This window comes from Sander lucioperca, chromosome 2 (assembly GCF_008315115.2).
Source record: "Sander lucioperca isolate FBNREF2018 chromosome 2, SLUC_FBN_1.2, whole genome shotgun sequence".
NCBI lineage: Eukaryota > Metazoa > Chordata > Actinopteri > Perciformes > Percidae > Sander > Sander lucioperca.
In genome coordinates this window covers 13,965,235-13,985,168 of record NC_050174.1, presented here as the reverse complement: position 1 = coordinate 13,985,168, position 19,934 = coordinate 13,965,235, and the positions used below count along the sequence as shown (strand labels likewise).

At 41.7% G+C, this 19,934-nt stretch overlaps 2 protein-coding genes across 3 annotated transcripts; one reads left to right on the top strand and one right to left on the bottom strand.

Moving 5' to 3' along the window:
- Positions 1–180: 180 nt before the first annotated feature.
- On the top strand, positions 181–7,662 carry svopa (SV2 related protein a). Its single transcript, XM_031309059.2, has 16 exons — positions 181–451; positions 1,600–1,757; positions 1,937–2,022; positions 2,121–2,219; positions 2,676–2,747; positions 2,904–3,028; positions 3,121–3,184; positions 3,288–3,413; positions 3,521–3,649; positions 3,749–3,822; positions 3,994–4,070; positions 4,466–4,570; positions 5,175–5,286; positions 5,369–5,450; positions 5,857–5,946; positions 6,032–7,662. The coding sequence occupies exons 1-16, from the start codon at positions 417–419 to the stop codon at positions 6,242–6,244; spliced, it is 1,647 nt and encodes a 548-aa protein (XP_031164919.1). The 5' UTR covers positions 181–416; the 3' UTR covers positions 6,245–7,662.
- An 8-nt stretch (positions 7,663–7,670) lies between these two features.
- LOC116056739 (D-amino-acid oxidase) lies at positions 7,671–15,958 on the bottom strand. Of its 2 annotated transcripts, none has more exons than XM_031309061.1 (11): positions 15,949–15,958; positions 11,521–11,716; positions 11,317–11,431; positions 10,847–10,923; positions 10,323–10,388; positions 9,572–9,626; positions 9,289–9,393; positions 9,119–9,201; positions 8,744–8,861; positions 8,293–8,391; positions 7,671–8,213 (listed from the first exon to the last, which is right to left on the bottom strand). In XM_031309061.1, exons 2-11 carry the CDS (start codon positions 11,712–11,714, stop codon positions 8,091–8,093), a joined length of 1,035 nt encoding a protein of 344 aa, XP_031164921.1. In that variant the 5' UTR covers positions 11,715–11,716; positions 15,949–15,958; the 3' UTR covers positions 7,671–8,090. The 2 variants fall into 2 exon arrangements, with proteins under 2 accessions (XP_031164921.1, XP_031164920.1); XM_031309060.2 differs by lacking the exon at positions 15,949–15,958 and adding an exon at positions 13,362–13,612.
- Positions 15,959–19,934: the final 3,976 nt, after the last annotated feature.

The following is a 19,934-nucleotide window of genomic DNA, read 5'->3' as shown; positions in this document are numbered from 1 at the left end:
ATAAAAATGGCAATACAAATTTCATTGATCTTTTCAAATCTGATTATGGATATTATACAGCATACCAACAGGCATGGATTGGAGGTCTTCAGAAGTAAAAAATTAAATTCTAAAGATCACGCCATATGTTTATCTGGGCTCAGCTTTAACTGCTGCGGTAGATCAAGTCTGTATGAGTGTTGATAAGTCATGTGGAGGACCCCAGTAATCAGCATTCATGTAGTGGCAGGTCCTCCTGAGCTCATCCTATCCACTCTCCCTCTGTGTCTCGTGCTGTGACTCTCGCAGCGCGGCTTCTCATTGGCTGCCGGGGGACACTCGGAGCAGGTAGCTCTCCTCGGTGCTGAAATCGCTGCTCGTCGTGATAATGTAAACGGCGATGAGGCCAAACGGAGCGTCAGACAGTAAACACCAAAATGGACGATGATCAGTTCCAACTGAGACAGCTGCCGTGAGTAGTAAACAATCTGCACATTAACGCCTTTTTGGTTTTACTCAGTCCATGTTCAACCGTGACAGCATGTTTGGCCGACGCGTCGCCCTCTGACAGCCTCGCATCGTGTATGTTTGATTAGCTCGCTGGACCACAATAGCCGGACATTCCTTAAAAGGAGCAGTCATTTAAAAACAACATATCCAGTCATAATACCTAGACATGCTCTTATATTAAGGGGAGAATAAATATAATATATAATATTCATAGGAAGCAGGTTTGCTGAGATTTCTAAGCTGATGCAGTTTTCCGTCTTAACTTGAAATTGTGTTTACTGTAATGACTCAGTACCTAACGTGATTTATTTCAACCTCTGCTGTACATTAAGCTAAAGGTTGGCCCATACAAGTCTAACCTGGTCATCATGAGGGACATTGCTCAAAGACGTACATTAAAATAACGATATATAGTCTTCTTACAAGAATTACACAAAAATATTAACATACAAATTTCCCAAATCAAATAGTTTGTTTATCAAACAGTAACAATTATGGATTCAGAACAAGCATTAAAAAATATTCCAGTTAGAAAAACAAAAGAAAAAAGACCTATGTTCAAGGGGTTGTCACAGTATTGCTAATTATGCTCACTTGCATTTCTTTCTAAAGAGCTTGAAATGAAAATTATAGTCGTTTACAGGACAAACTCATCTGCATCACTGATACTTTCCATTGCAAGTAGGCTATGTTATGTAATTGCAGTGATTAAGACATCACTGGCACTCTCAGAGTTCTCTTATAGTGTTTCATCCTTAATGAACCATCGATTATCTACATGTGGGAGAAGATTATACCTTCCATCTGTAGACAACATGCATATCTATGAGCATTTAGGCTTTATAAGCTTGCCAAGCAGTGAAGTGCAGTGTGCAGACTAGAGCTGTCAATTGGCCTGACATGGTTCCCTCATAGGATGATGTTACCACCCATTCACAAAATCACAGCCAGAAAAAGCTCATATCACCTAGGCAACAGCCTCCGACTCTCATTTGTACTCAGATTTGCCCTGGCACTAGTCTTCTGAAACTCTCCTGACCAGACATATTGTAGAGATGTTAATCCTCCTGGGCTTTTAAAACAATTATTTTAACTGGTTTTTTTTTGTAGTGTTGTCCGATTCCGTCGCACAGGTGAGAGCACACACTCTGAGGATGATGGCGAGAATAGAGAACAGGATGTCAGGATTGCAGAGCAGATTGATCTGGAGTCCGCGGCACTTGCAGACGGAGCTCCCGTTCCCCGGGAGTTTGCCAATCCAACTGATGGTACAGTATGACAGGGCCTCACTTTACACACCCTGTCTTTCATAATCAACTCACAACTCACCTTCCCAAAGTATTTGAGTAACATTTTTTTTTAAATCCGTTTCCAAGGTCAAGAATGAACTCAATCTCAAAAGTAATATTTTGTAAAAAAAAATAAAAAAATAATGTCATTCTCTTAGATACATTCATGGTAGAAGATGCTGTTGAGGCCATCGGCTTTGGGACATTTCAGTGGAAACTCTCCATCCTTACTGGTCTGTCCTGGGTGAGAACTGCTCTTTACTGAAACATACCATTCCAGATATTTTGTATGTGTGCATGTTATAATATATTAGGTGTCTCTGGGTTGTTTTATTTGTTCAGATGGCTGATGCTATGGAGATGATGATTCTCAGCATCTTAGCCCCACAGCTCCACTGTGAGTGGAGGCTGCCCACCCTCGAGGTGGCACTGCTTACATCGGTAATGGCTCTCTAATGTCTCTAAAGTGCTCTTCCTTGCAGTGCTAAATATGACTGTCCTGATAGTTATTGGTTAAGTGCTTTGGGATTGTTTCAAGTGCTCGTATTGAGCAATGACAACCATGTCATGTTGCAATATTATGAGTGGAATGACCAACAAAAGACATATTTTCTGAGTATGATATAAAACAACAAGCAAACAGGGGAACTACAGTAGGTTTGACTAAAGATATTGCATAGAGAGGCCTTGACAGACATTTTAATTCTTAATTGAGATGTAATAATTACACTTTCATGAAAAATAATTAAAACTTAAAAAAAAAAACATTTAGTGACAAATGACAAAAAATATGCATGACAAGACGTGCATAACATCAGCTATTTGTAGTGAAATTATAATTAAGTGCATGTTTATGCTTCTACAATCCCATTAACAGTCTTTTTTTCATTAATGCAGGCAGTGTTTATTGGGATGATGATCAGCTCTTCTCTTTGGGGAAACATATCTGACAGATACGGCAGAAAGACAGTAAGTTCTATAAAGCCTCTGTTTTACATGGAGGTGATTTATATTTCTGTTTCCTGTAAGACAAACTGTATCTAGTTTATAGGCGTTGGAAGTTTAGCTGTTGGGTTTTCTGAATGAAAGAAAAGCTTGTTATACTTTGATTGTATGCACACACAGGGTCTCAAGATGAGTGTGCTGTGGACTATGTTCTATGGCGTGATGAGTGCATTTGCACCTATTTATGGGTGGATCCTCGTCCTCCGTGCACTTGTGGGCTTTGGCATCGGAGGAGCCCCACAGTCGTAAGTAGCCCTCATTTATCTCTCTAAAAATGTCTCTGTAATTATTAATGATGTGAGTCAAGGATTAACTGTGAAATATTCCTCCTTATAAGGGTGACACTGTATGCTGAGTTTCTGCCTATGAAGTCCAGAGCCACATGCATCTTGCTGATTGAGGTATGGACTACCCTTATCTATCATCTGCCTAGCCATAGTGTACAGACATGACAAAACATGCAACCATTAGCATGATTTTATATAATTTTGACTTTCTTGACAGATATTTTGGGCACTGGGCACTGTGTTCGAGGTCCTCCTAGCGATCCTGGTGATGCCCACTCTGGGCTGGCGTTGGCTGCTTGGCCTTTCCACCATTCCTCTATTCATCTTCTCCATCCTGTGTTTTGTGAGTATGATTTTATCAGTCTTGAAACGTTCTGCAAGATGTAAGAAGAACGACAGAATGACAGCTTTATCAATTGACATGTATGTTTTTTGGTGGGTTGGGAGCAGTGGCTACCAGAGAGTGCTCGATACGACGTGCTGACAGGGAATCAGGAAAAAGCTTTGGCCACATTGAAGCGCATCGCTACAGAGAACGGAGCACCAATGCCACTGGGAAAACTCATAGCTGCCAGACAGGTAAAAGCCAGTTTCTACAAAACATAACATTCTCTAGCTATTATTCATGTATGCTTCTTATTGTCATTTGTATATTTTTATGTCTGTTCTTTTAATTAGGAGGACCGTGGAAAGATTCAAGACTTATTTTCATCACACTTTCGCTGGACCACAGTTCTGCTGTGGTTTATTTGGTAAAGGGAGTGTATTATAATGTCACCCACTCATATTCTGAGTCATTTCTCAGTGATTTCCTTTTCTTTCTTAATCTCCAAAACTTTGTCTTCTCCATGTGCACAGACATATTAATCTATGTTTTATTTGATGATTCTCACTTCATGTGAACCACCGTTGTTTCTCCTCAGGTTCGCAAATGCCTTCTCTTACTACGGGCTGGTGCTGCTCACAACAGAGCTGTTTCAGGAGGGTGGTGCATGTGGAAGTGAGTCACTGCTCCAACACCGACAGATGCCTTCACACACTCAAGGACATGCACACCTAATGTGCTACACTGATAAGAGAGACTTTAGTACAGTGTCTTGTCAGTAAAACGTCTACAAAATAAATGTCCCCCAGGAGATAATAGCAGACATTTTACATGTCTTAGCAGGAAAGGCACAGGTGTAACTGAAAACGATGACGCCTACTATGACACGTAATGGAACAGAGCCATTGCTAATGTAATTATTTACACCTGTGCTTTTCATACTATGTCAAGTCAAAATGTCTGCCATGAAAAAGGTCTACATATTTATACAGTATGTTTTTGCAAAATCACAGATCGAGCCAGTGCTGTGTGAACCATCCCATATTCTGTTGTTCTATACCTCCCTCTAGTGTCCAAAGGTAAAAAGAGGGAGCTCCGATGCAACTTGGAGTGTAAATATCTGAACTCAGACGACTACAAAGACCTGTTGTGGACCACCTTATCTGAATTCCCAGGTACACATCAGTTAATTCTCTGTCTTCAAAAAGTCAGTTCTTTTTTTTGTAAGATAATTCTAATTACTTAAAACAGATATGGATAATTATCTAGTAAATGTTGCTAATCAAATCAGTTGCTTTACCTATTGCTACATTATATCATCATGTCATCAGAATAATGCAAAATACTTTGTAATTACCACACCTGTTACCACATTACTTTAGGGTATTCCAGAGACAGATTAGTAAAACAGAAAGATGAGTTAAGTAGAACAGCAATAACCTACAAGTAAATCATAATAATAATGTTTGTAGAGCATTCTCACAGAGGACACTTTGGCAAGGTGTTAATGATGAGAATAATGATGGCTGCATTCCATTTAGTTGTGCTAGGGCTATACTGGCATCCTAGGTTTGGCTGACCTAAATAAAATGGAGCCATTATTAACATTACTACTTACACCTCTGCCTTTTCCTGAAACGACATGCCAAAATGATTTAGTAATAAGGAAAAACATGCAGTTCATTAATCTGTGTAATTACTGCACTGTAAAATAAAGAGCAACATTTTTTTCATATTAGCCTATATTTGACAAACCTGGAATTTTGCATTGTCACATAGGACTGCTGGTGCCACTATGGGCTATTGATCGATTGGGAAGGAAGAAGACCATGGCGTTGTGTTTCTTCGTCTTCTCTATGTGCATTATTCCACTCTATGGCTGTGTTGGGAGGTAAGGTGGATACTGATGATAATGTTAAACATGAAATTGTGGATCCACCATATATCCAGCATTGCTGTTTTTTCTGTTGCAGAGTTTCCATGACAGTGTTGATATTCATCGCCAGAGCTTTCATCGCAGGAGGATTCCAGACTGCTTATGTTTACACTCCAGAGGTAAGAAATCCAACTAGAGTGCAGTTCTTGTTTAGCTTGAATTGTTGTTGTTAAATGCATAGAGTTACTACTCCGTCTGTGGAACAGCCTGCCGGAGGACCTCAGGGCTGCAGAGAATTTTCAGAATTTTAAGAGCAGGCTCAAGACCCACCTTTTTAACTTAGCTTTTCCGTGCTCAGTCACGTTAGTTTTATTGTGTGTATGAGATGGTGTGTGCGGATGTTGGTAGTGGGTGTGTGTCTGTGGGTGTCTGGGGATGCATTTATGTGATGGGGGGTGGGGGGTCAATTGCTTTTAACTGTAAAATGTATGAAAAGTGCTCTATAAATAAAGTTTGAGTTGAGTTGACTAGTAAAGCTCTGATAAAATCAATAGTTGGTACTTAGTATTTTCTGAAACTCTGCAGGTGTACCCAACAGCGACCAGGGCTTTAGGTCTGGGAACGAGCAGTGGAATGGCCAGAGTCGGTGCCCTCATTACACCTTTTGTTGCACAGGTAACACCCTTCTATCAATTTTCTTATTTAAACACATCACAAGAAAGTTGCTCATTTTTCTTTGTCCCTGGGCTTCATCCTGCAGGTGATGTTGGAATCATCTGTGTACCTGGCTCTGTCCGTGTACTGCTGCTGTTGCCTCCTAGCTGCTGTAGCCTCCTGTGCGCTGCCAATTGAGACAACAGGCCGGGGCCTGCAGGAGTCCAGCCACCGCGAGTGGGGCCAGGAGATGGTGGGCCGCGCCTCCTCCCAAAGCTCAGGGGGAAACCCACCCTCCAGCTCCGGCTCCCAAGGCTGAGGAAGACACATCGGCTGGAGTAAAACTGAGAGAGGGGACCACAGTGAGGAAAAGAGGCAAGGAGAGGCAAAAAAGCTGGACCAGCTTTCGGTGTCCATCTCCAGTCCCATCCTAAGACTCTTCAGTTTATGCACCACAGTGGCTTCAGAGAGCCAGGCAGCACAATATTATATATTATATTATATAGTCTTCAACCACCATTGCTGTCCCAATTTTGCTACTGAATAACTGCACACAGGGCGACAGGAAAGACCAAATGACCTACACGGGGGTTAAGATTGAGAAAATAAATGGTGGACGACATGTTAAACATTCTTGGACAAGTTAGAATTTAACTACTTCAAGCAAAGTATTTGAATGCTGCTTGTCCAATGCAAGAGAAGCAAAGGAGACTAAAGAGAGTAAAAGTGTTAGCTTAAAATAACCATCTTCTTCTCAAAGAGCCTTAAAACTACCTATTCTATTTGTGCTTCAGAGACCTTTTAACTTAAAAAAGGCTTTAACAAGCTGCGTCTATTTCATACTGGACAAAGATGTATAGATAAGAAAGAGCATCATCTTGTGCACACAAAATGTAAGTTAAAATACACAAGTTTTGTAAAAATTGAGGAATAGTTCCACATTGTCAAATTAACAAATCATTGGATTAAAAAAGGTCTGGGGTTACTTCTGGGTTAAATATGTTAATTTTTCGTATTTCACATTTCAACATGGATATTTGCCTGCTTAAGAATGTTGAGGCCATTTAATTTACAACAACCTAACAAATCTGCCAAAGCCTTCATGAGATCATAATAACATCAGTGACATCACACAGTCGACAATATGTCATAATTATACTGTAGCAAAACTGGAACAAGTCCACAGATCCTGGGCTGCATTTGAAGACAACATTATATAAGTTAATGCTGAAGTATTAGTAAAAATCTAAATCTGAGTCTTTTCATCACCCAAAGCAGACTCAACCTAGTTACTAAGAGATAACATGATTTAAAAAATGACATTAACACAAGTATATGATGTTACGATCTATAAATGCTGCATCTCTTGCTCTACTCTACCAGACTTTGAGGCTGCGCACACATAGACCTACACATGTATATACACAACCATTTAGCAGGATGTTACATTCTGTCTTTCTGTAAATAATGTATCAATACCTGGTTTAGTTGTCGTCTTTGACTTTTGTTTGAACAAAGGTGATGTGAAGACAGACTTTGCCCAGTCTGAGTGACACACTCAGCAAAGTTTTGTTGAAAAAAAAAAGAAGAGATTAACTAGTAAAGATCCAGCAAGCCGAATCTCTACCTGTCAGTGTTTGAGATATAGTGCTGCATTAAGTGTCAGTGTGCACATATTCTTGTCAATGCACTGGATGTAAATGTGTATGATAACTAAAGTAAATACTCTTTCAAAAAGTAGTAGATGTGATGACATGTTATTTATTACTAAACAGTGTGAGTTGATAAGTTATGATTATCAATAGTAAAAGTTTGTCTACTTTTTCCACATTAGTTGAGTAGATTTTCAAAGGTATGTACACTTTATATACTTCTTTAAAGTACCCAAATTCCCACAGAAATAAGTATGATTACATGTGAATGAGCCATTTGTTAATTAATAATGGACAGTGACAACGACAGGCGCGTCTCCTCTTTAAAGTTACATATAAGTAACAAACATTACATTGTTTTAAAGTGATGTAATTACCACAAAGGCATATTATACTGAATATCTGATTGCTTTGAATGTTAGTTGTTAGACAAGAACAGTTTGTGCAGTATAGGATACAAGGCACTGACATTGAAATTCTGAAGTGCACCAATCACTACTGATGGACACAAATTTACAAGCGAGCTTTTGGACCATTGCCTTTTTCCACAATCTGACCGAAGAGCCTTGCTGCCTCCTGGGCGCAGCCTCGGTGAATGGTGAGTCCGAAACCTCCATGGCCATAGTTGTGTATCACCTGATTGAGAGCCACAATATTTTAGAAGTTTAATGACCAAAATTCCTATTTAAAGTACTGCTGAGCTGTAAAAGTTTACCTCAATTGTAGTTGCACCAGACTGTATGGTCTCCCTCTCCAGGCGGACTTTGCTGCGAGCAGGCCTGAGGCCGGCCCAGTCCTCCACTATCCTAGCATGCTGAGGTTAGTAACAACAAGACATAATCTTTCTCTAGTTTGACATTTTGACGGGGAAAAAATAATAAAGAAAACAACTATTACTTTAGGACTTTTTAATGGTTCTTTTATATATTTATTTAGGTTAATCCAGTGGGTTGTTTGGGCATTGTGTACCTTCATATTTGGGTATTTTGCCACCAAGTTGTTCCTTGTCTCTAACATGTTTAGGACTGAATTACATAATAAGTATTCTAAATATATCAATCAAATGCAAAATGTTAAATAATTTAGCACTACAGAAGATGCATTGTAAATAATTTATTACAGTTGACACAGAAAGTGTTTTTATGGGCTCTTTGATATCATCTCACCTTGAGACTTGGCTCGAGCTGGCAAGCGCCTTCCCAGATTTTCTTATGGTCAGTGGAGTTGCTCTGTTCACTCCAGTTTTCTAACTGGAAAGTCCCACCGACTGTCACGAGACGACTCCTGCAGACACAGATGTTCTGTTTGCTCATGAAAACAACTTTGTCTTTCTGGCTACACAAAACACTGAAATCCTAAATTACAAGTGCTCTGACAGAAAACAACACCATGGCAAGTAGACAACACAGTATAACCACTGCAACTATTGCTGGCAACATGCATTGTGTGTATGATACTGTAAATCCACATTACTCCTGTCCCTCACTACAAACTCTTCAGGAGCAGTTTGTTCCTAAAGTGTTTTGTGTCACTAGAACTACCCTGGAATGATGTATGGTGAATTGTAGACTTTTTCTGTTGAACTGTGGGTAATAATCCAATGCTTCAGCCACGGAGCATCCACCTAAAAAACAAAGGAATAATTAGGTTCAACCACTATTTCCACGGTGCCTTTATCTATCTACAGACATTTGACGCTGTTTGCTCTCACCTTTACTATCTGACCCCGGCCTGGTTTGAGCTCAGGGTCTGGCTGGAGCTCTCCTGATCTCACCCCAGTGCAGTTTATTATCACATCTGCACCAGTTTCTGCCAGCTAAATGAAGTGAAAACATTTAGTGAGTCTTTCCTGAGGTAAGTAGGAACATACAACATTCTGGCTGTTATGATATGACACTCAATATAAAAAAAAAACATTCCTAAAATTAAAAATAAAACATAATATATAACAACAAATATATATGCAACTATCATATTGAAAAGTCTTCACTAACCTCCTTGAAGGACTCTATTTTCCTGTGATAAAATGTCACACCCCTTTTTTGCAGCCTGAGAATAACACAAAATCAGATGTATAGTATGAGCACCACAAAACGACTCCTGAAAAAATACACTCTTTAACTTCTGTGAAACTTAAACTACTCAAGATTAAACTGAACCAGTAATCCTAAACAACATATGAGGACATAATTAATTTACAAGTCATTACACCGCGTATAGGGAATTGTATATTGAGGGCAGTGTGGTGGAACTAAATAAAGTGTGTCAAATGGAAACATTTTAAAAACATTACAGACGCTAATCAGGTCATTGCTATCTGGCAGCTGTCTAAATTTGCATTTTCCCCAGCCTGCACAATGCATGGTAATAGTTAGCTCCCAGTTAGTGATCACTGATTACTGATTGTACACTACATTTTACTTCGCACTGTGGTATCATTTTAGTTTACTATGTATGGTATATATATCAGACAACAGTACAAACAGTAAAAAATGGTAAACACAGTATATAGATAAACAACTTTAAACAGACAGAATAGCTCAACTGTGTTTCACATGTAAGATAAGATAAAATTATATTATACTTTATTATTAACCATGAGGGGAAGTTAGGAATCAAAATGAATACAACATTTATATCACAAGCAATAAGGCGCATCCTTTCATCTTTTTATTGAGTAATACATGATGTTGCAAACAGGTGCTAGACACGGGCGGTCACCTAAGAGATAAGTTAATCACTCACCAATCCATCAGCCAAGGTAAGTATGCTTTACCTTCCACCATGAGAGCAGTGTTGAACCACCCATAACTAGACATATTAGAAGAGACAGACAGATTATCTATCCAATCATAAATATTTGCATCTTTTATTGTTGTTATTGTTGGGAACCACGCAATATATTATTTAGTAAGATAAAAAACAAATAGATTTTCTAAACATCAATGATGCGCTTAAGGAAAAAGCCTTTTATCAGGATACAAATGAGCATAAGCTGTATCTTTCTTTCTTTCTAAGCATTTATTACCTGACATTTTGTAGATGTATATATACATAATTTTATGATTTTTGTTCTTATTTTGGTTTTGTATGTTGGGTTGATGTCTTACTGTATTCTATATTTTTGAAATACAGCAGTGTCTTGTAGTCCCATGTGGAAATGGTCAAATGGTTGGCGTAACAATCTACCTAACTAAGTAACTATTTGCAGCTCTGCTTTATGGTCTTTTAGTGTTTTGCTTTCATGGCATATTCCGCAAGAAACCTACTTGTATCCGGGGAACATCTGCAGTTCTCGCTCTGTGAGCTGTCTGAAGCCCAGGACAATATCTTTAAATGAGGGATCCTGCAATCAAAAACAAGTCAAGATCACATTATTCATGTCCTAAGCATGTCCTGGCTCTGTTAGTTTGCTGTCACAATACAGAATCCTAATTAACCCGAGTCTGACCCAACCCTTGGTGAGGCTTCTCTCTTTTCCAACCACTGCAGGCACTCATCTTTATGTGGCTGAACAAAGCTCTACTTTCAGTCAGGCTGAATACTAATATAGTGTGTTTATGGTAAATATTGCACTGGTATGTGATACCTTTTTTATTGAGGTTATATGAGTTACATTTTAACTATTACTACAGTGCCTTTGCTCTTGGTTGTAAAAAGCATACAAAACAAGGTCAAATCTTGTCTTTGAGGCCAGATTGACTGTGTGTTCTCAGTCTACACTCTAAGTACTACTCACTGGGGCGGGTTCAGTGCAGAGGTTGTAGCCAGACTGAAGGAATATACCCATTTGTATGGACTCTGGTGAACTGAGGCAGCTCAGCAAGTAGTCAAATGTCTGTTTATTCCATTCTCTAAATATGAGGAATACAGCATTAAAATTGTGACCATTTTTTACAGATATAGTGGAGAATCGAAAGAGAGTTAAAGAGAATGCACTTACGTCTCCTGGACGTTGCCCTTATTGTAGAGATATGGCTGCCATAAGCCAGCAGCCCCATCACTAGTGGTCAGTGGAGTGAAACGGTCTGCATACACCTCAATGGTCAGCGGACTGACGATGGAGTGATACTGCTCATAGATGCTCTGAGCTGTTGCCAGGCCGATGACTCCAGCTCCAATCACTGCCACCCGCATGTCTGGATTAACATGAGCGCAATGGATTTACATCTGAGACTTACTTATCCACAAAGGCACCCTGTATCCAAACAACTATTGTATTGTATCCTAATACACTAGATTGGATATGATTGGATAAAAGATTAGAAAAGTATTATTCTATTATTATTTATATATTGTTAAACAATTTATTACTTAAAAATATATTACTATTATCATTATTATTATTATTAGTAGTAGTAGTAGTAGGCCTAGTAGTAGCAGTAGTTATATTATTATTATTAGTAGTAGTAGTAGTGGTAGTAGTAGACAACGCTGAAGTTGGAGGAAACTTGTAGACCACATTAGACCAGGTCCAGATCCAAAAACAATGTACTTAGACTTGTCAAATCTGGACTAAATTATCCCAGATTTAGTCCAGATTTGTGATCTATTTGTGAAAATGCAATAAAGGGAGATTTTACTGTTTCACAAATAGAATAAAGTTTTCACAAATCTGAAACTGTGTTTTTAAGACTCTATAGCCTCTCTGGGATAATTTAGTTAAATTTCCCCTTAACTGCCGAATCGGAAGCTGCGAATCGGTTGGACTGAATCCTGCACTACACCTGAGGTAAACTTTTACAAACTTAACAGCTAATAATTGGAAAGTATATTATAGCAGAGTAGTGTGTAAGGCCGGTTACACAGTGGATGCGTCGCGCGAGCGTGTCAGCTACGTGGCGTGTCCGTTTTTATTTCGGCTCCCATGTTAACAGGTTAGAGCTTACACACTGCCTGCGTGACACGCACGTCTCAGGCGCGGAAAACGCGTGCATGCTAGAAATAGAACAGACGCCTACGCAAGCAAAATAGAATAGGAAAAGATGTTTATACGTCATTTTGACACTAATAAATATTAATAAATGACATGTTGATGTTTGAAAGTCTCTAGGTTTTGATATAAATGCAGATATAAATGTAATTTTAAAAAAAAATCGATTTTCTAATATTGAGTTTGAGTTTGAGTTATGGAAGGGGACAGCGCAAATTAATAAAACACATGATTTCCCATGGGTTACAAAAGCCAGAATTAGCCAAAAGGCTATTTTTCATTTGTAGTCCCCTGCCTTCGATGTTAAAAAAGCCTTTTTTAAAATACAAAAAAAAAAAAACTTAGCATAAAGCGTCACAGAGACAGAAAACAACAAAACAAAGTACAACACACAACTTAGCATAAAACAAGACACAACAAACAGAAAGCTATACAACAAGGCAAAACAACAGGGTATAAAGTGAAAAAAATATAAATTAGAACAGACACAACCTGTCAATACAGAAAGAGATATTCTGTAGCCTATTTTGCCATCAATACTGCCGACGTTGTCTTTGCTGTAATCAAATCAGTAGATATATTTATGTTTAACATGGTATTTCATTTTATCAATGGGAAACATAGCCTACATGTGAACAGACGGCTAGCAGCAGCAGCAGCACCGCGTCACGTTTCTGGTGTGTCATAGAAAAATCCACGCAGCTGACACAGAACAGAAACGCCACGCTCACGCCACGTAGGCAGTGTGTAGCCGGTGTAAATGCTGCATAACAGAACAGATCGGATGCTGATATTCATTGTACAGATGATCCACTCACAAGTAAATCAGTTTGAGTAAAGTTTTGCTTTACCTTCAGACAGATGTTCGGCCCCAAATGCAGGAAATGTCTGTTACTCACAACCGCTCTTAACTCGCAACATGTGACTGCGCCCAAGCCAGCCTCCACCTCGAAATAAGCGGTCAAACTAGCCGCCCCTATATTTCGCGGTGCGCGTATACACTTGCTATTACGGTGAGACCGTCAGAACTAAAAACAGGGAATTTTCCGACGAAGGCAATTTCCCATTCATTTATTCTGTCTGCCTGTCTATCTGTCTGCCTTCCTGTCAGAAAGAAAGAAAGAAAGAAAGAAAGAAAGAAAGAAAGAAAGAAAGAAAGATTTTAGCACACCTCACAACCTTTCACTGCATGATATGTTGAATTCCAAAATAAGAGCCCCCCAAAAATCATATATTAGCTGTTTGTCTACACATTCAGAAAATCATAAAAATAAATGTCCTAGCTTCCACAGACCAATTTCACCTCAGATGGAGAGGACTCCATCTCAAGGTGTCAACTACAATGTTTCAGGACATTCCGATGTTGTTTTCCAAAATAAGAGCCCCCCAAAAATCATATATTAGCTGTTTTGTCTACACATTCAGAAAATCATAAAAATAAAAGTCCTAGCTTCCACAGATCAATTTCACCTCAGATGGAAAGGACTCCATCTCAAGGTGTCAACTACAATGTTTCAGGACATTCCGATGTTGTTTTCCAAAATAAGAGCCCCCCAAAAATCATATATTAGCTGTTTTGTCTACACATTCAGAAAATCATAAAAATAAAAGTCCTAGCTTCCACAGACCAATTTCACCTCAGATGGAGAGGACTCCATCTCAAGGTGTCAACTACAATGTTTCAGGACATTCCGATGTTGTTTTCCAAATTAAGAGCCCCCCAAAAATCATATATTAGCTGTTTTGTCTACACATTCAGAAAATCATAAAAATAAAAGAAATTGGTCTGTGGAAGCATAAAAATAAATGTCCTAGCTTCCACAGACCAATTTCACCTCAGATCCATCTGAGGTGAAATTGGTCTGTGGAAGCTAGGACATTTATTTTTATGATTTTCTGAATGTGTAGACCATCCATCCATCCATTCATCCATCCATCGTCGTCCGCTTATCCGGTCTCAGGTCGCGGGGGTAGCAGCTCCAGCAGGGGACCCCAAACTTCCCTTTCCCGAGCCACATTAACCAGCTCCGACTGGGGGATCCCAAGGCGTTCCCAGGCCAGGTTAGAGATATAATCCCTCCACCTAGTCCTGGGTCTTCCCCGAGGCCTCCTCCCAGCTGGACGTGCCTGGAACACCTCCCTAGGGAGGCGCCCAGGGGGCATCCTTACCAGATGCCCGAACCACCTCAACTGGCTCCTTTCGACGCGAAGGAGCAGCGGCTCTACTCCGAGCTCCTCACGGATGACTGAGCTTCTCACCCTATCTCTAAGGGAGACACCAGCCACCCTCCTGAGGAAACCCATTTCGGCCGCTTGTACCCTGGATCTCGTTCTTTCGGTCATGACCCAAACTTCATGACCATAGGTGAGGGTAGGAACGAAAACTGACCGGTAGATCGAGAGCTTTGCCTTCTGGCTCAGCTCTCTTTTCGTCACAATGGTGCGATAAATTGAATGTAATACCGCACCCGCTGCGCCGATTCTCCGACCAATCTCCCGCTCCATTGTTCCCTCACTCGCGAACAAGACTCCAAGGTACTTGAACTCCTTCACTTGGGGTAAGGACTCATTCCCTACCTGGAGAAGGCACTCCATCGGTTTCCTGCTGAGAACCATGGCCTCCGATTTAGAGGTGCTGATCCTCATCCCAGCCGCTTCACACTCGGCTGCGAACCGATCCAGTGAGTGCTGAAGGTCACAGGCCGATGATGCCATCAGGACCACATCATCTGCAAAAAGCAGCGATGAGATCCCCAGCCCACCGAACTGCAACCCCTCTCCACCCTGACTACGCCTCGATATCCTGTCCATAAATACTACAAACAGGATTGGTGACAAAGCGCAGCCCTGGCGGAGGCCAACTCTCACCTGAAACGAGTCCGACTTACTGCCGAGAACCCGGACACAGCTCTCGCTTTGATCGTACAGAGATTGGATGGCCCTGAGAAGGGACCCCCTCACCCCATACTCCCGCAGCACCTCCCACAGTATCTCCCGGGGGACCCGGTCATACGCCTTCTCCAGATCCACAAAGCACATGTAGACCGGTTGGGCATACTCCCAGGCTCCCTCCAGGATCCTTGCGAGAGTAAAGATCTGGTCCGTTGTTCCACGACCAGGACGGAATCCGCATTGTTCCTCTTCAACCTGAGGTTCGACTATCGACCGAACCCTCCTTTCCAGCACCTTGGAGAAGACTTTACCAGGGAGGCTGAGAAGTGTGATACCCCTATAATTAGCACACACCCTCTGGTCCCCCTTTTTGAAAAGGGGAACCACCACCCCGGTCTGCCACTCCTTAGGCAGACACCCAGACTTCCACGCAATGTTGAAGAGGCGTGTCAACCAAGACAACCCCTCCACACCCAGAGCTTTAAGCATTTCTGGACGGATCTCATCAATCCCTGGGGCTTTGCCACTGTGGAGTTGTTTAACTACCTCAGCAACTTCCACCAGGGAAATTGACGACAATCCCCCATCATCCTCCAGCTCTGCCTCTACCATAGAGGGCGTATTAGTCGGATTTAGGAGTTCCTCAAAGTGCTCCTTCCACCGCCCTATTACCTCCTCAGTTGAGGTCAACAGCGTCCCATCCTTACTGTACACAGCTTGGATGGTTCCCCGCTTCCCCCTCCTGAGGTGGCGAACGGTTTTCCAGAAGCACCTTGGTGCCGACCAAAAGTCCTTCTCCATGTCTTCTCCGAACTCCTCCCACACCCGCTGCTTTGCCTCTTTCACGGCAGAGGCTGCAGCCCTTCGGGCCCTTCGGTACCTTGCCACTGCCTCCGGAGTCCTCTGGGATAACATATCCTGGAAAGACTCCTTCTTCAGTCGGACGGCTTCCCTGACCACCGGTGTCCACCACGGTGTTCGTGGGTTACCGCCCCTTGAGGCACCTAAGACCCTAAGACCACAGCTCCTCGCCGCAGCTTCAGCAATGGAAACTTTGAACATTGTCCACTCGGGTTCAATGCCCCCAGCCTCCACAGGGATGCACGAAAAGCTCCACCGGAGGTGTGAGTTGAAAGTCTGTCGGACAGGGGCCTCCTCCAGACGTTCCCAATTTACCCGCACTACCCGTTTGGGCTTACCAGGTCTGTCCAGAGTCTTCCCCCACCCTCTGACCCAACTCACCACCAGATGGTGATCAGTTGACAGCTCTGCCCCTCTCTTCACCCGAGTGTCCAAAACATACGGCCTCAGATCAGATGAAACGATTATAAAATCGATCATTGACCTTTGGCCTAGGGTGCTCTGGTACCAAGTACACTTATGAGCATCCCTATGTTCGAACATGGTGTTCGTTATAGACAATCCATGACTAGCACAGAAGTCCAACAACAAACAACCACTCTGGTTTAGATCAGGGAGGCCGTTCCTCCCAATCACGCCTCTCCATGTGTCTCCATCATTGCCCACGTGCGCGTTGAAGTCCCCCAGCAGAACTATGGAGTCCCCCACTGGAGCCCCATATAGGACTCCACTCAAGGTCTCCAAGAAGGCCGAATACTCCGAACTCTTGTTTGGTGCATATGCACAAACAACAGTCAGAGTTTTCCCCCCCACAACCCGCAGGCGTAGGGAGGCGACCCTCTCGTCCACCGGGGTAAACTCCAACGTAGCGGCGCTCAGCCGGGGGCTTGTGAGTATCCCCACACCCGCCCGGCGCCTCACACCCTGGGCAACTCCGGAGAAGAAAAGAGTCAAACCCCTATCCAGGAGTATGGTTCCAGAACCGAGACTGTGCGTAGAGGTAAGCCCCACCAGATCTAACCGGTAGCGCTCCACCTCCCGCACCAGTTCCGGCTCCTTCCCCCACAGAGAGGTGACATTCCACGTCCCCAGAGCCAGCGTCTGCTGCCCGGGTCTGGTCCGTCGAGGCCCCTGACCTTCACTGCCACCCATGTGGCAGCGCACCCGACCCCAGCGGTTCCTCCCACAGGTGGTGGGCCCATGGGAATGAATGTGTAGACAAACAGCTAATATATGATTTTTGGGGGGCTCTTATTTTGGAAAACAACATCAGAATGTCCTGAAACATTGTAGTTGACACCTTGAGATGGAGTCCTCTCCATCTGAGGTGAAATTGATCTGTGGAAGCTAGGACTTTTATTTTTATGATTTTCTGAATGTGTAGACAAACAGCTAATATATGATTTTTGGGGGGCTCTTATTTTGGAAAACAACATCAGAATGTCCTGAAACATTGTAGTTGACACCTTGAGATGGAGTCCTCTCCATCTGAGGTGAAATTGGTCTGTGGAAGCTAGGACTTTTATTTTTATGATTTTCTGAATGTGTAGACAAACAGCTTATATATGATTTTTGGGGAGGCTCTTATTTTGGAATTCAACATATCATGCAGTGAAAGGTTGTGAGGTGTGCTAAAATCTTTCTTTCTTTCTTTCTTTCTTTCTGACAGGAAGGCAGACAGATAGACAGGCAGACAGAATAAATGAATGGGAAATTGCCTTCGTCGGAAAATCCCCTGTTTTTAGTTCTGACGGTCTCACCGTAATAGCAAGTGTATACGCGCACCGCGAAATATAGGGGCGGCTAGTTTGACCGCTTATTTCGAGGTGGAGGCTGGCTTGGGCGGAGGGGCGGAGACAGCAGCTAGCAGCACCATGGATGGCTGGACTGTTTCAAAGCTCAACTATCGAGCCAAGATGTATCAGTGCCTCCTTTCGTGGACATGCATGTATTCACTCATTGTTTTCTGTAAGTTCCCATGTGAATGTAAATAGGCCTCTTTTTTTTTAAAGATAATTTGTTGGGGCTTTTCCCTTTATTAGACAGTGACAGTGGATAGACAGGAAAGGGGGAGAAAGATGGGGAAAGACCATAGATCAAAGGGAAGCAGGTCGGATTCGAACCCGCGCCGCTGCAAAGGACTCAGCCTACATCGGGCGCACGCTCTTACTGGGTGAGCTAGAGACCACCCCGTAGGTTTCTTTTGTTATATCATGGAGGGAGCTCTGGGTGGATTGTATGGATTAAGAATTATTAAATATATTTTTAAACTATTTGAATAGCTTGATGCCTAGCTGTCATCAAGGAGGAACAAATTGACATTGTATGCATATTTTTCTAAGCATACTATGTTGCTATAACTTGGTCAGACAAGAAAAAAAGTGATTATTGTCATTATTAATAATACTTACTATAAACAATTAACAGTAAATATATTTTCTCTTTTTTTTTTTTAACGTTCAGGGATTGTTCCCTGAACGTTCTCTGAAGGTTTTTTAAAAAAAAAACTTAAGAGAACCTTTAGGGAAAGTTCTCTGAAGGTTCTCTTAAGGTTCTCTGTATGTCTTTTTAATAACAGTTTTTTTAAACCTTCAGAGAACCATCACAGAACGTTTCCTGGAGGTTCTCTGATTGTTCTTTTTTTAACCTTCAGAGAATGTTCAGGGAACGTTCCCTGAAGGTTACCTGTTTACTGGGTTATTACCCCTGTGCTCATGTTAGGACTTATCAATATGGCTGCCATGAAAAAGGCCACAATACTCACTGCTAGAGTTTATTAAATACAGACAGACTCGGATCACCAGAGCTGTTGTAAACAGGGACTGTGAGGTTCCTTTTAGAAAAACCTCCTTCAGCCATAATGCACTATCTATTAAAGGTAGTGCATTATGGAACACACTACCCCCAACTATAAGGGAATGTCCCACTCTGGACACATTTAAGAGCCAGGTAAAGGTGTGGCTTAGAGCTAACCAAACGTGCTACCACCTCTAACTGTATGCTGTATTAGCCCAGTAGAGCATACTAATGAATTGTGTCTCCGTTTTAACATTTACTAATGAATTGTCCTGTTTTTCTTTTCTTTCTTACTGTTTCTCCCTGTTTTATATAGAAAATGTTACTACTGTATATCTTTTGTCCTTTTTATTGTAACTTCAACCTGCCTATTGGACTACAGATGGAAATTAGACCTTGGGCTACAATCTGGCACTTTTATGTGTACTGCTGTACATGTTCATCAAATGTGCATTTTCCTGAAATAATAAAATAAATAAATAAAAAATAGGCTACCCTATAATTTTCTCCTGTTATACCGCTGCACCTCTTTATTCTCCCACATACATAACACACTTACCTACCACAACCCCACAGGTGTTACTGAAATCATGCATGACTCCTGGATACCATTTAAGTTATGTGTTCTAGTGCTGCCTAATGCCCATGCTGGCTCCTCTTAGCCCTCTTCCTGTCCTCTCCAGGATATATCACACAGCAGCTTTAAGGTAGCACAACACAGATGTTAACAGTAATGATGATAATGGACAATTCATTTCTACAGAGTAATGCTAGTACTGGTGCAAAGTATTCATAGGACTGCCTGCAATTATAGGACTGCTTCCAGTACTACAAGTACAAGTTTGACTGCTTTCACATTCAGCGCCCAAGAGTGA